Genomic DNA, 15,846 nt, shown 5'->3' on the forward strand with positions numbered 1-15,846 from the left:
AAAAAGTCAGAACAGGGCAATTTTCAAATGTTCATATGAGAGTCCATTAGAGTTTCTTCACAAGGGCTTCCAAAAGCATCCCTCCATTGGGTTCTTCCTCATTTTTCTTTTGTCTTCCAAGGCTGGACTAGTTGGCTGGGCAGAGTGGCTGGATACTCAGGTGAGGGTCCAGTGACCCTGCTTGGCACTCCTTTAATGAATGAACACAACCATCAACAAGCCCAGTGTGACTGTGCTTAGCGATCAGGCTCAGCCGAAGTTGAGATGATGGTAGTTATTTTATGCAGAAGGGACTGCTGTATAGCGTCATCTTATTAAAAGAACCTGAAATTTAAAAGGATTTGATGCTAGGAGCCACATATGAGGGAGAACATATGTTGTTTGTTTTTCTGAATCTGTGTTACTTCACTTAGTATAACAGTTTCTAGATCCATCCGTTTACCTGCAAATTTCATTATTTCATCTTTCTTTGCTGCTGAATAGAATTGGATGAGTTGATACCCATCAATGTTTTCTAATTCTTTATATTTTTATTTTATTTATTATTTTTATGTGTATGAGTTTATTGCCTGCACATATGTAATGGCACCTGTGTTGTGCAATGTCTGAAGAATTCAGAAGAGGGTGTCAGATCCCCTAGAACTAGAGTTATAGATGGTTTGTTAGCTGCCATGTGGGTGCTGTGAATTGAACCTAGGTCCTCTGTAAGAGCAGCCAATGTTCTTAACTGCTGAGCCATCTCTCCAGCCCCCCTAATTCTTTACTTAATTGATTCTCTCACACATGATATATAAAATTCTTCCTCAAATCATTTAAAATCTGACCTAGGCAAACAATTGTGATGAACGTAAAAGCCATATTTCTACTGAGCTTTTATAAAATTAGTAAGGATGATTATAAATTTGGATATTTACTATTGACAACGCAGACTATTAATAAATAACACCCTTTTTAGCCCATGTCACCTCTGCTACTGCTCTTCTGCTCTCTAGTGAAACAGCCATAGATGACTAATGTTCTGGAATATCTCATTTTCCAGGGAGCGACATAATATTTGTGTTGAGTTTCAAAATACTTTTATTTTTTTATGTTATTTTTATTTTGTGTGTATGAGTGTATTGCCTGCATGTATGTGAGTGCACCCATGTCATGCAATGCCACAGAGGTCAGAAGAGGGCTTTGGATTCCCTTGAAACTGGAGTTAAAGACGGTTTGTAGCCACCATGTGGCTGTTCCTCTGCAAGAGCAGTCAGTGCTCCTAACTGCTGAGCCATCTCTCCAGCCCCTATTATTATTATTTTTTTTTGTAGCAGGGTCTCCCTACAGCCCCAGCTGGCCTGGAACTCACTATGTAGACCAGGCTGGCCTTGATCTCACAGAGATCCACCGCCTCAGCCTCCTGAGTGCTGGGATTAAAGGCTTGCACCACCCACCTGGCTCTCAAAATTCTTTATATTCATTTGTTTAAGAAACATTCACTGAACACCTACTGTATTAAGGAGGGTTGGGACAGCTTCCGTGGCAACATGGAAAAAGCAGTGCTGCTAAACAACATACTTGTGTTTTGTGTTCATGTCATAGTGTGATGCAAGTCATAAAGAAATAGTGCTCCTTACAGAAATCCAGTGACACAGATTTGATTTATTTGGGGTTTGCCCTCTTTCAGACCTTAATTCGGCTAGTGGTTTGAAAAAGAAAGTGAAGATTACATAGATTTTTTTTTTTCACAAGCCAGCTGTGGGAACATTGTATACACATTGCTTAAGCTCACATTCTATTTGTCTGAACTCAGGTATTTAATTGCAAAGGTGACTAGAAAATATAGTCTGGCTAAAGATTCATTAAGAAGTGACTATTAGCTTTCTTTTCTGGCTGTACTATCAACCCTGTTCTCTTTGGCTTCACGGAAGAGGGAGATAAAGATCTGGATGTGACTATTGATGGTGAAAATGGAAAAGAGTGAAAGGAAGCTTTCAACTAACACTTTAGATTACTGTTTTCTCAGCAACGGGGATGGACACACACACACACACACACACACACACACACACACACACCCTCCAAAGAAGGGAGTAAAGTGTGGCACATTCCATAAGGAAGGCATTTCATTACCTAAAGAGAACTGAGGGAGTAATGATATCCACTTGAAAACAACTGCTATAGTTTGAGTGTGTCATGTGTTATGTGTTATAAACTTCCAGGAGATGGGATCTTTAAGAAGCAATTATGTCATAAAAGTCTTGTCCTTACAAATGGATTAATACCATCATTGTAGAAGTGGGTTAGTTATTGGAAGTAACCTCTGACAGAAAGATGAGTTTGATACCCTCCCTGTCCTTGTTCTTTGGCCTTTCTGACTTTAGCCATGGGATGACTTGACAAGAAGTTCCTTGCCAAATGAACGTGACAGTTGTTGATCAGAGAAGGCTTCGTTTTCACCGGAGAGGGAGGTATTTCATCTGACGTTTTTTAATCCATTTTTCTCAGCAAGAAAACAAAATGGGCACCCCGGCAAGAACAAAGATATGCCCCAAGAAGGCCAGATTACAGATCCTTGGTGAGGAAGGAAGACTAGTGAATATTGACTTGGACTTGGTAGCAGACTCTGAAGGGCTTTAAATGGAATATGAGGACTTTGGTTCAATCTGTCTATCTGTCTATCCTATCTATCTGCCTCTATTTAGATCTATCTGTCTGGATTTATATTTGGTATATTTATACTAATTTACACATGTACTTGTTATGACAGGGTTCCTTGGAGGCATATTTAGCACCGAGTAACATAATTATTTGGGGGTTCTAGAAAAGTATATTTATTTGCTCAGCAATTATTGAGCCTCTCTGCACTCTAGAAACTCTCCTTCTGGAAATATAAAGCAGTGAACACATTCCCTGCCCTTGTTGTAATATGGAGGGTTCATTGAAAGGAGTGTGATTAGAAATATAGAGATAGAACAGTGTCTTGTCTTATTCAGAAAAGAGATGAAGATCTGGATGTGGCCGTTGATTGTGAAAATGGAATGGAGTGAAAGGAAGGTAGAGATAATCTGTGGAGTACAATCTTACAGAGCTACAATCAGATACACTGCATGAGGAGAAGAACTATAGGGAAATGACACAGATGCTTTCAACTGGAGAGATTAGATGATTGGTAAAAATAAGGAAACACTAAGGGAAAGATTTTGGGTTCAACTGTGAGCACAATTTTGAAATAGCTAAGGGATAGTTCTGATGCCAGGAAAGAGGCCATAGATATGTATGTCTGTGATAAGCTTACAGGGAACAATTTGGACTTTCTACATATTGCCCAAGAACATAAGACCAAGAAGTAAAGAATGAGTAGAAGAAAGCTGCCAAACCACTGTAAGAATTCAGAGAGGACTTTGAAAAAGATGTAGTTAGTAGTTAGCTGGTGCTGCTTCATCAGCATCATTTATTTGCAGTGCTGGGAATGGACTCCACAGCCTCCTTCATGCTAGGCAAATACACTACCATTCAGCTACATCCACAGACAGCTTTTACAAAATGGAGAGACTGTAACAGGCTATAACTAAGGTATCCATTGGACTTGACTATAAAAGAGTGTTCAGTAACCACTGCAAATGTTGATGGGGGGAGCTCTTGGAAACAAAAGAAGGCAGTAGCTAAGTTAAAAAAACACTAAGCACCATGCAGGCTTTGTGTGACTTACATGTATTTATACTTCGATAATAGAGAAGAAAGCATTGAATCTTAAGAACAAGAAAGACTCCTAAAAGCTATGGAAAGGAATAGGGTTTGTTATGTTGAGACAGGGTCTCACTATATAACCTACACTGGCTTGGAGCTTGGTGTGTGGCTAGGCTGTCCTGGAACTTACAGAGACCCACCAGACTCTGCCTCCCGAGTGCTGGGGGTAAAGGCCTATGCCACCATGCCCAGCAAGTTTTTAAAGCACAAGTGGATGGGTTTACTTTATGAAACAACACAAAAAGGCAGTAAACTAGACTAACATAAGAGTTTGAAGGTAAATAGGACTGAAGCTGAGTTAATATCAGGGAATCAGAGTTGCTGATAGATTATCGAAGTTTATAATGAAAAAACTCAAATAAGTTTCAGGAAATAAGAACCGGTACCAGCAGTGACTATACTGATGAAAGGTGCAACATAGAAGGATGCGTGGTAATTCTAAATTGCTGGGTTTCTGTAGAGCCAATGGCATTTATGTACTCTTTTGTAGGGAGGTTCTTCCCTATAAATGGGGGGGGGTCCGTTGATAACATCTCCTCAAACAGCAAAGGAATGGTGATGGAGGTATTGATAAGTATAGAAATGAAATGGTTGCCTTGGTGTTTAGTATTTTGGCCTTTGTGTTGCTGTAACTTCATATCACAGACTAAATAATATATAGAGAATTAAAGTTTATTTGACTCATAATTCTGGAAGACACAAAATCAAGAGACTACATCTGGTTAGTTTTTCTTGCTGGTGGAGACACTACAGAGTTCTAAGGCAATATAGGACATCACATGACAAGAGAGGTATTTATAAGAGAACTGACTTTTCTGACAGGTCCATTCATGAGATACCACATTAACGCATGACCTCCTCACCTTTTAGAGACCCAGGATCCTACTTCTTAAAACTTCATAATGGGAATTAAATTTAAAAATGAATTTTGGTGAGGTCATTCAAACCACAGCATCCACGTTGGGTACTCAGGAAGCAAAGCCTGGAGGGGACTTGAAAATTGGGACTAACAAGGGATTGGAAGTTGTCCACCAAGTTAGTAGATGGTGTAAGTAGCCTGTAAGTACATGGTGTGCTTCCTAGTAGTTGGTACTGTAAAGTCCAAAGACGATGACAAATCCTAAGACAAGGACTTTCTGCTCACTGGTTATGTTCTTTGGGGTCAAGTTCTGCAACACATCTAGTAGTGTCCATTATCTTCATATGTAAAATTAGATTCCTACCTTTTGGACAATATAAAATTTTAAGATAATTAAATTACATATGAATGACTAGAAGTTCTGCCTATATCCATATTTAAATTATTATATCATAAAGCTGTTTAAAAAGAGAGAACATTTCTTCCACATTCCCTTAATAATCCAAAAAGATTTTATTCTAATGGTTCAATTTATGTAGCTATTCTCTGTAACTGAATTCATTCAGATTCTTTGCAGGACACATATTGATTACTGATAAAAAAATTTTAAATATGTGATTTTAAGATTATCCATGTTATTTCAACATAATTTACAAGATTTTTTATTTATGTACATGCACACACAAAAGTACTTGAGAATCTTGATTGACAGCATAAAAGTGAATTACATAAAATATTTAACCATAGCACCAGAACCATTTACAGTTTAAAAAACATATCACACAATATTCCAATGAATTGTTCATGTATAGCAACAAATCAGTAAGAAAAGACAAACCAGCATAGTCAAATAGATAAATCAGATTTAGGCAGGCTACTTTATTGAATTTAAATTGTGCCCAGTTGGCCCAAGAGTTATATATAAGCAATCCATCTTACGTTGTTAATGGAGGTTCTTGAAATCCACCTGATGTTTGCATTATTAAATTTCAGTCTAATGAGCTCTGCTAATACATATTGAAGATGGTTGTAAGGAGTAGAATGTGAGTCTGAGCGGGATAATTTGAAAGAAACATAAGCTGAGCATTTTACATGACTCAAGGGGTATATCTACAATTACACATATAATCAAAATTGAATTTAAATGGAATTTCTATTATCCTTGTCCTTCTACCAGAGAGAATAAAGTGTAAATGAAGTAAAAGTCTTTAGAGTTACTAGTGGTTTGTTTTTATTATCTAATTTAATAGATTTTTGCAATGATATAAAATGACACCAAAATTTTAATATTTCATGACTTTAAATGCAGTCTACGTATATATAAAACCTTGTAAATGGAAACAGATGTCTGTGTAATTGGATATAGCACTTTGTAAGACCATTATGTAGGTTTTATACTATGAGAAAAAAAGTGTCAATATTGATGGTGAAGAAAATAAAACTTTGAAGAACAATAATTTTATATGAGACACGAATTTCCCTTAAATTCCTCTTGTGAGCCAGGTTTATGCTTCTTAAGGGTGTGATGATTTTGCATAAGAAAACTATCTGCAGTAACAATTGGAGTATGTTTATTTTTAAAATCAGAGTTTCCCATTTCTGTTATCATGATGAAGGCTGATCCAAAGTTTAATGCTGGCATAGTCTGATTCTGTTTCTTTTGACGAGGCAATACTTCTTTAACTTAATATTTCATCAGCTATAATGCTGTTAGAGACTTATTTTCACTTAGTTCACTCATCAGGCAGTGAGACGGCAATAAAGGAGAATCGCTCCTTTGAGACGTTAATGCTTTGGAATAAATGACGTGCTAGAACAGAAATTTAATTAATTTACAGAGTATATTGATAGTCCCTTGTTACTGTGCTGTATATTTTTAATCTTCTGTAACATCTGTAGTAAAGTGTTTGAAAAACCCCTGCAGTCGAGCAACTAGTAGATAATTAAGTAATAAGGGAAGAGGTTTCTAGAGGGAAAAAAAATCTTTTTACCAAATGCTGTCATAACATGAATAAAGCTCTACTGTGATGTGCAAAGAAATAAAAAGAATATTCTGCCTAATTTGATGCTGTTCCATAGGTACTGCACGCTGCTTATATTTAAAAGTTGAATCCTCCAGACTTTCAAACAGCTATCTTACATTAACAAATCAGGTGGCTTTTAATAACCGTGTTTCCCAATTCATATGTCATCATTTAACCTTACGTTGCTGAGCCTCATTTTCTTTTTGTATGGAGAGTATCTTGAACTAAGATTTGGGGATTATGAATAAGTATTCTGGATATCAATTCTGAATGAAGAATTTAAATATGTATTTCTAATGTTCAGCTGCCATATCTTTTTCTTTTAACAACTTCACAGAAATAATAAATTTCTACTTCATTTCCTCATTGTTCTCATGTACAATGTGTGCATAAAATAAATGCATATATTTCATTGTTTTTCTTTCAGCAAAAGCTGATGAAGCATTAAAAGCCAAAGAAAGAAATGAGGAAGAAGCAAAGAGAAGAAAGGAAGAAGGTAAAATATATGCCTCATCCCACCCCCAGGAGTCATTATTTAGCACAATTCTCTGTACTTCATGGATAGAACATAGATTATGATTTAATGCCTTCGTGGGAATTCATGCCATTTCTTGAACCTAAAGACATAATATCACACTATATGTTTACTGACTGCCATTGTTTACTAGCATAAGGTTAGTTTAAAAACATCCTATGAGGCCACTGATATGGCTCAGTAGTTAAGGATACTTGCCACCAAGCTGATGAACTGAGTCCATCCCTGGTATCCACTTGGTGGTAGGAGAAAACCAACTCGTGCAAGTTGTCCTCTGACTACCACTTAACACTGTGGCACACATGTTCATTTACACAGGCACATACATACATACATACACACATACACACATGCACACACACACCTGATAAATTAATGTAAAAATAAAAGTGAAAGCATTCTCTGATTGAATTTGAGAAATAGAAATTTAGTCAAGTAGGGTCCAGCAGGGTGGTAAAGGTACTTGCCATGAAAGCCTGGCAACCAGAGTTTGATTGCCAGAACCCACATAAAGGTTTGGAAGAAGAAACTAACTCCAGAAAGTTGTCTTCTGACTTCTATATGGGTGCAGTTCACACACATCATGCATGCATGCATACACAGTAATAATAATTTTTTTAAACTTAATAAAGTAGATCTGATTCATTTTTCTATTTCCAAATTTTATCTTTTTTATTTAAAAAAGCCATCAAAATCAGTCATGGAAATGGATTGCATTGTACATTTTAAAATATTCTAGCGATGATGAAGAAAAATTGTTTACAAGGCATTTTTTTTTAAAGTTATGATGGGGGCTAGAGAGATGGCCCTCTTACAGATGACCCAGGTTCAATTCCACAGCACCCACATGGTGGCTAACAATCATCTGTAACTCCAGTTCAGGGGATCTGAAGTCCTCTTCTGACCTCCACAGGCATTGCATGACACAGGTACACTTATACACATACGGGCAATACACTCACACACATAAAATAAAAATAATAAATAAAATATTTAAAAATAAATAAAATTGTTATGAAATAACAGTAAAATCTGAAGGGCTAGAATATCCTTAATTCAAATTAAGAAGTTTGTGTAGACAGGTGCGGTGACTCATGCTTTTAATCTCAACACCCTGGAAAGCTGAGACAACAGACTGCCACAAGTTTGAAGCTAGCCTGGGCTACAGAGTGAGATCCTAGCTAGAAAAAAAAAAAAAAAGAGGATAGAAGGAGAAGGAAGAGGAGGCAGGGGAACAGGAAATTTGATTCATGTCTTAATTTTTTATGGATACATTCTTTCCTTTTAATATTTAGCCCATGCCTCTAAATATTAAGCAAACAAATCTGACATATCTAACCTATCTAATTTTTATTTTCCCTTTTACATACACTGTTAATGAGCAAAGTACAAGTCCCAAGTAAATACCTCAGTGAATTAATGATTTGCTTGGACTGGTAATCATGCCCTTTAGCAGAATAACTAGTTTCTCGTGAGCTTTTGAGAAGCTGAAAAACTGATAATGTCTTGTGTGCAAATTTTTGGCTTTGTATGCTATATAAATCTGAAAGTTGAAATTTTTATCTTAACACATACATACCTTTTATCCTCAGAACTAGGAAAAAAATAATGTGCTCTTCATCTCCATTAGAATCTGAGATCCAGCAGAATGTTAAATGTTTGAGTATGCTAACAGCAGCACCTCAAGAAATCCAAGTCCCCAGTGCCAATCTAAAAGAAATGTTTCTTGGTTTGGTTGCAGAATTCTACCAAGAAGTTCATTCAAACTAAAGGTGGATGATTTACACACATACATATTTAGTTATTCTTTCCTTATTTGGCCTGAAGCTCTCCTGACTGTAAACTCTTGCCTAAGATCAACTAATTTCATCATATACTGAGAGAATGAATTCCAATGGCAAGAATACTTGGAGAATTCTCAGTCTCATAATCTTTTGACTCTATAAAATACACATCTTGGTATTTTCAATTCAACACATTCTCTCTGATTACACTTGTGCTTGTGATCTGCCTGTAGTACCAATAGATACAACTTTGATGCAAAGCAGTCTAAAAATTTAAGTAATGCTATGTTGCATGGCATTTGGGTGAGTGTAACTAACTAATAACATAATGACCCTTATAAAATATGTAGTTCTGTAAATCACAAGTCGTACTTATTACTGAACAGTGGTTAAAATTTTTTACATTAGTTTTTAGCCTAATTTTTTTATCAGTTTATAAAGAATAACAATGAGAGTAATTGTAGATTTTGAAATTGCTGGGAAATGTGTTATGAAAAAAATATAATACAAATGTTTAGTTTCATGAGATAAATCTTTGAATGCTTCAGAATCCTACATTTACATTATAATTGATAAGTTGTTTCTAATAATCTCCTTTTATCATAAATTGGTTATAATTTTCATTTAGAAAGATACTTTAAGATTTTTTTGTAGCTACACAGATACTTGAACATTATGCTGAAATTATTTTGTGTTCTTGAATTTAGATTAACTAGGATAAACTCGCCTTGTACTTAGAATGTGATATACAGTACTTTTCCCATTTCAGTACCTGAGAATTGTGCCTGAAAATCACAGCCTTACAATAATACCTGTTTAATTGCATCGTTTCAAGTCTATTATCCTAACTAAAGCATAAATACCAGGACTGTAGAGAACCTAGTATTGCAATGCCTCACATATAATGGAAGCTCAATTTCTTGAATTAATTGCATGAATGAATGAATGAATGAATGAATAAATGAATGGCTAATTGCTTTTTTTCTTTTAAGTCCATTTAAATAGCTTATTCTGAGGTCATATTTAATTTTAAATAATCTCATTGAAAGTGTATGTCCACTTTGCTATGTCCTGTCTCTAAGACAAGACCTTACTGCTAATACTATTGCTTTAATAAATTACACAAAACAAAATAGCAAAATCCTATCAATATTTGCTGATATGGCTTTATCTTTACTTGAGTTCACTGAATTTTCTGTGCATTAAAAAAAATGGGCTAGAGAGATGGATCAGCAATTAGAGAGCATACTGTTCTTGCAGGGGACCCAAGTTCAGTTCCCAGCACCCATATCAGACAATGCAAAACCACCTGTAACTCCAGCTCTGGGGAATATGATGCCCTTTTCTGGTTTCATGACCACCTGCACTCACATGCACTTATACACACAGAGACACACAACTAAAAATAAAATCTTAATTTTTTAAAAAAATAAAAAATAAATAAAACAAAATAATAGTACATAAACTTTTTAACAGAATAGTTATTTCCCAGATATTGAAGAAAAAGTCAACTGATTAACCTACATGGTACAAATTTTAAAAACTAAAAGGTGTGTTTTTTATTTATGAGGTTTCCTGAGATTATGTAGATAAAAGTCAGGCACTTGCTAGGTTCTTTGTTGTTGTTTGCTTCCAAGTATTTTCTTGAGGATTATCTGAATTCTATCAAGTTAACCTTTACCTGAAGATGATTAATGTATAAGCTACGTTTATTTTATTTCACATAATTAGTCTAGCTGCAAATTAAAACTCAAGATACATTGGTATGTACTTCTGTATCTGAAAGAATAATAATCCTTTATTTGCAGTCTACAAGACACTAGTAATTCCCTCTGTCACATCATTTATACAATTCATCTCAGTTTCTCAGCATGCTGATACACGTAGCACAGGGCTGAAACATTGTTCAAATGTAGATAAATATCGTCTATCTGGCCTCCTTTACCCACTCTATATTATCTCAACAAGGCTATTGTACTAGCATAGCAAAACCTGTACCTTGCAATTTCATTTTGACTATTATGCAGTCTTTCCTTTGAGTGTTCTTAAATCAATAGCCCATTATATCTGAAAGTATTGTATTCAAGATAAAAGTCAGGCTACCCACCAGAATTTGTTCCAAGTAACTGCTCTGCCTTCCGCCCTTCCCATTGGAGTACCTTTTCTGGTCCTAATATATAGATCAGTTGATTTTCCACAGACTGAATATCACTTGATCATTGGTAGGTACTCATTTTTGAGCCATTGACTAACTCATTCTACTGGAGTTACATAAAAAAGATCTTTTTATTAAAAGATGCATCTTTACATAAACTGAATGTTTAAAATTTAAAGTTTACCTCCTTAAAGGTAAATACATTTTTTCTGAGTCTAGATTATAATTTGGGGAAAGTGAATATTAAATCTTTCAGTCCATTTTCTTTCTTTTTCTTTGACTTGATATCTCATTTGAGCTCTCTCTTTTTCTCTATGTGTGTTAAAAAATGTTCTGACTATACTTTCTACATTTTGGGGACAGTCTTGACCTATACCTCAGACTGGCCTAGAACTTGTTAATGTAGCCCAGACTGACCTTGAACTCAAGATGTCCCCACCTCAGCCTCTGGAGGGCTGGTATTATAGGCATATAACATCACACCCAGCTTTCTTAGTATATCTTTAAAATATATAGTTGAAAAATAATTTTAAGTTTTAGAATGCTTTGACATAACTGCTTGGGTTTTCTGAATGTGATTTTTAATATTTAATTTAGTATGTACTTATGGGTGATAATTATGTTTTTAAATGTACTTATAAGCATAATGGCCTTTTGCATTTGCTTTCTCTCTAATATGAATTATTCGTCATATAAGTATAGTAGCTTTTGAGTTCTTTTTCCCCTTGTGTTTATTCAAAACAGCTCTACCCATCTGTTAGGGTTTTTTTAACTTCAAATATTTTTGTTTCCCAAAGACCTAGGCAGCCTATGCTAAATTATTCATGGAAATGGTGGACAGTGAAAATGTGAACATAATATGAGACAGTTCTAATGAAGACAGGGCAGACCGCAAGTCTTGTCTAAGTTAAAATTCATCAATTCTTTTGCCACAGCTGATTGATAAGATATAAAATAAATTAGCCTTCATTTTCCTTTCTCCTTCTCTCCTTCCCTTCCTGCCTCTCTCTTTTCTCTCCTTCCCTTCTTTCTTCCCTAATAATCCTTTAGTAAAGTTAAGTGGTAGAAGTAAAAGGCGTTGCCAGTTACATATTTTAACCCTAGTGAATCCACACAAACTCTGAGTTTTGTACTGTTACTATCTCTGTAAAATATGGAGGTCTAGAAGCAAGGCACAGTGCTTAATCACTTGCTAAAGTATAGGCAAATGGTGAAGCTAGGGTACAAACCTAGTACACATGTTCTCTTTATTTTTTTTAATATTTTTTTTTGTGTGTATGAGTAATTGCCTGCATGTATGTGAGTGTACCCATGTTGTGCAATGCCGTGGATGTCAGAAGAGGGTTTCGGATTCCCCTGGAACTGGAGTTAAGGACAGTTCATAGCTGACATGTGGGTGCTGGGAATCGAACCCAGGTCCTCTGCAAGAGCAGTCAGCGCTCTCCACCGCTAAGCCATCTCTCCAGTCCCACACATGTTTTCTTTAAACAACCACATAAATCACAAACTACACTTAGTGTTGAAAAAAAGTAGCATTATTTTAGGGACTGGGGAGATGACTCACTAAGTAAAGGAACTTACTATGAGTGCAAGAGGTTCTGAATTCAAATCCCCAGCACCCAGGTAAAAAACAAACATGGCCATGCACACCTAACCTCAGCCTTGGAGTACAGAGACAGATGGATCCTGGGAGCTCCATGGCCAGCCAGCCTAGCCTAAATGGAAAGCTTCAGATTCAGTGACAGACCCTGTCTCAAAGGTAAGGTGATGAATGATAGAGGAAGACATCCAACATCCTCCTCTGGCCTCCTCATGCATGTACATGAGCATGTGCACTCCCACACATGTATGCACACACCACATACACAAAGACACAATACACATAGACTGTGATTGAATTCTCCCTCTATGCTTTGTCTTCTTCCTTGATCTTGGACTCAACCTCCTAAACATCTGCAGTTTTTTTACATTTTTTTATTATTTATTTAATAACTACACAATCAGAAGAAGCATTTCATTACAATAGCATTGACATACTCAATAACAATTTCCAGAGCTAAGATGCATCTCTTTCAGAACTGGCTGTAAATTTTTAGGTTTACAGTTGAATTAATACAGTTATACACTATTGTACTCAGTATAAACCCTATAAGACATAAAATTAAATGAGGTTTTAAACTTTATAAAAGATCTCCATTTCACTATTAAAATACACAGTTTCATACAGAAAAAATCATTTTTAATGCTACTAACACTTAGATGTTTGCACACGTATCTCTAATCTCTATGTATCTAATTATTACTAGTTACAGTGAGGCAGTTACTTTCTGAGCTCCTTGGCATCTGAGCAAGTAGATTTCAGTGGTAATGTTTTTCACATCCACCAGTTATTAAGGAGCAAATTTTTATGCTTTGAAGAATTTTTTTAATTTTTTTTAATTTATTTATTTTTACACCCACTTCCCAGATGGCACCCTTCCATAGCCTCCCTCCCCCACTAGAGCCCTTATACTCTGATATCCCTGCTTCTGTCTGCTATGTTGTCTGCACCCCCAGCCATTTCCCACTACTTGCCCTTCTGGTGAATCTAGTCAGCCTATCTAGAGGTCTTTGTTTTAGGAGGGTCAGCTGTTCCTCATCTAGCAGCAATCAGTTGTCAATATTCCTTTAGATAAGACTGGGGTCTGCTGTTCATTTTCCCTGTTATGTAGTCTTTAGCTATACATATGGTCTCTTGTGAAATTATATTGGCCCCTTTAATCTTGATTATACTTTCCTTTTGGGTGTTTTAGGCCATACAATTGGCCCAGATAAACCAATTTATTTTTACTTTAAGGTCGTTTGAGGATCTGTTCCTCAGGGGTCACATGGGCTTGGGAGGAGCCCATGGCTCCTTTCTTTTACCAGTTCCACCTATGTGAAGATAAAAGTCCTGCTCAACCATGGTTGGCTTCGCTTGGAAGCATAAAGGAAATGATTCCTCTCTGTTGATCCTCCTCTTTATAGACTGGACACTGGCTCAAGTCCATCTAGTGGGGTCTCCTCGGCCTCCTTGATCAAGAAGACAGGTGACCCACCACCATTATAGGACATTTTGAGAGATGCTCATAGTCCCCTGGAACTAGTCGAACTAGGAGGGCTAGGAGCAAAAAGTGTCCTTTATGTCCCTCTGACCAAATCATTATAGGCCTCAATGTGTGTCTGTTAAACACCCAAGAAAGTTAGTTCAACCAGTCTAGTATTTTTAATTACTGTGTGTCCTGTAGATAAATCTTGGGCAAAGACCAGTTGTTCTCAGATAAACCTTACCTAGACATATATTTCTTGATCTGCTATGTATAATTTGTCAGTAGGGTGTAGGAGTAATATGGTTCCCTCTGATTAGGGTTAGGGTTAGTTTTAAAAGTGTCCTTGTTCTTAGTTCAAGCAATTGCAGTATTGGGTTGCCTCATTTGGGTTCAGAATCTCCAGATGAGGCACATGTTTTATCACGGTATCTTTGTCTTTTTCCTATCATCTTTATCTACTTTTATTTCATCAGACTGGCTGGTCTTTGTGAATACTAACAATGTCCTGTCTGCCTCCAGTCTTTCAGAGTCCAGACCAGAGCCAGACTTAAGCATCTAATTTCTCGGATCCCCTTCTCTGAGATTTTGTCCACCCTAGTGCTCTGTGGTTTCTAGTTTTAACCATATTCAGAAAAAGAACTATTAAGATCCCTTCTTTCCCTCCACTGTGGTTCCTCATCTAAAATCTAGAGGAAAGGATAAATGTTTGGAATTCTTATATATCTTTATAAGAAGTTTAACCCAGAAGCTGGGCATGGTAATATATGCCTCTAATGCTAGCACTTGGAAGGGGGAGACAAAAAATCAAAAGGAAAAGGCCAATTGTGGCCACATACTGAGTTTTAGGCCAGTCTGGGCTGTATCAGAACCTGTCTAAATAGTAAGTAAATAAATAAAATAACTGGTATGTAGCTATCATTTAGCAGCCACTGTTTATTCAAATTTGACATGTTGATGTACAGTTAAGACAAAAATAAAATGATTGTGGGGCTAGAGACATGGCTCAGTGGTTAAGAACACTGACTGCTCTTGCAGAGGACCCGGGTTTGAGTCCCAGCACCCACATGGCAGCTAACAATTGTCTGTATCTCCAGTTCAAGGGGATCCAATGCCCTCGTCTGACCTCTGCAGGCATTGCATGACATGAGTGTACTTACATACATGCAGGCAGTATACTTATACACATAAAATGAAAATAAAGAAATGAAAATAAAGAAATTTATGTTTCCTGTAGATTAGATACCTTCCTTTATTTTCATAATGTATTATTTTTTAAATACCAATAATTGTCCTTTTAATCCAGGCATGGTAGCTCATGCCTTTAATTTGAGCAGAGGCAGGCAGATCTCTGTGAGATCTCGACCATCCTGCTCTACCTAGCAATTTCCAGGCCAGCTGGAGCTACAGGGAGAACCTGTCTCAAAAGCAAAATGTCCTTTTAATACATTAGCTGTAATGTTAGAGCACTGTATTCTGTAAAAAGAAAATGTACTTAGCCTGAATACATTACTTTATGATATATTTTTCCTTGAGTTGTTTAGTCAGAAATCACTCCAGAACATTCAGCCCTTTAGCAGCCACCTGTCTTTTTTCCTTCAGTAGTGATTTTTAGTGTTCTTTATAGTCCCCTTGATGTCATGTCTGCAAGAACTTGATTGCTCAATACTGTTAACCTTTTTTTTTTTTTTTTTT

General features: G+C 36.3%; 1 protein-coding gene across 1 annotated transcript in view; it reads left to right on the forward strand.

Moving 5' to 3' along the window:
* Rsrc1 (arginine and serine rich coiled-coil 1) overlaps window positions 1-15,846 on the forward strand; it is a 413,201-nt gene that overhangs the window by 337,169 nt on the left and 60,186 nt on the right. The window contains exon 7 of the mRNA XM_029565584.1: window positions 7,040-7,108. Coding sequence (XP_029421444.1) covers window positions 7,040-7,108 — 69 coding nt within the window. The remainder of the gene's footprint in view (window positions 1-7,039; window positions 7,109-15,846) is intronic.

Source organism: Nannospalax galili, unplaced genomic scaffold (genome assembly GCF_000622305.1).
Source record: "Nannospalax galili isolate Female #2095 unplaced genomic scaffold, S.galili_v1.0 scaffold617, whole genome shotgun sequence".
NCBI classification, from domain to species: Eukaryota; Metazoa; Chordata; class Mammalia; order Rodentia; family Spalacidae; genus Nannospalax; species Nannospalax galili.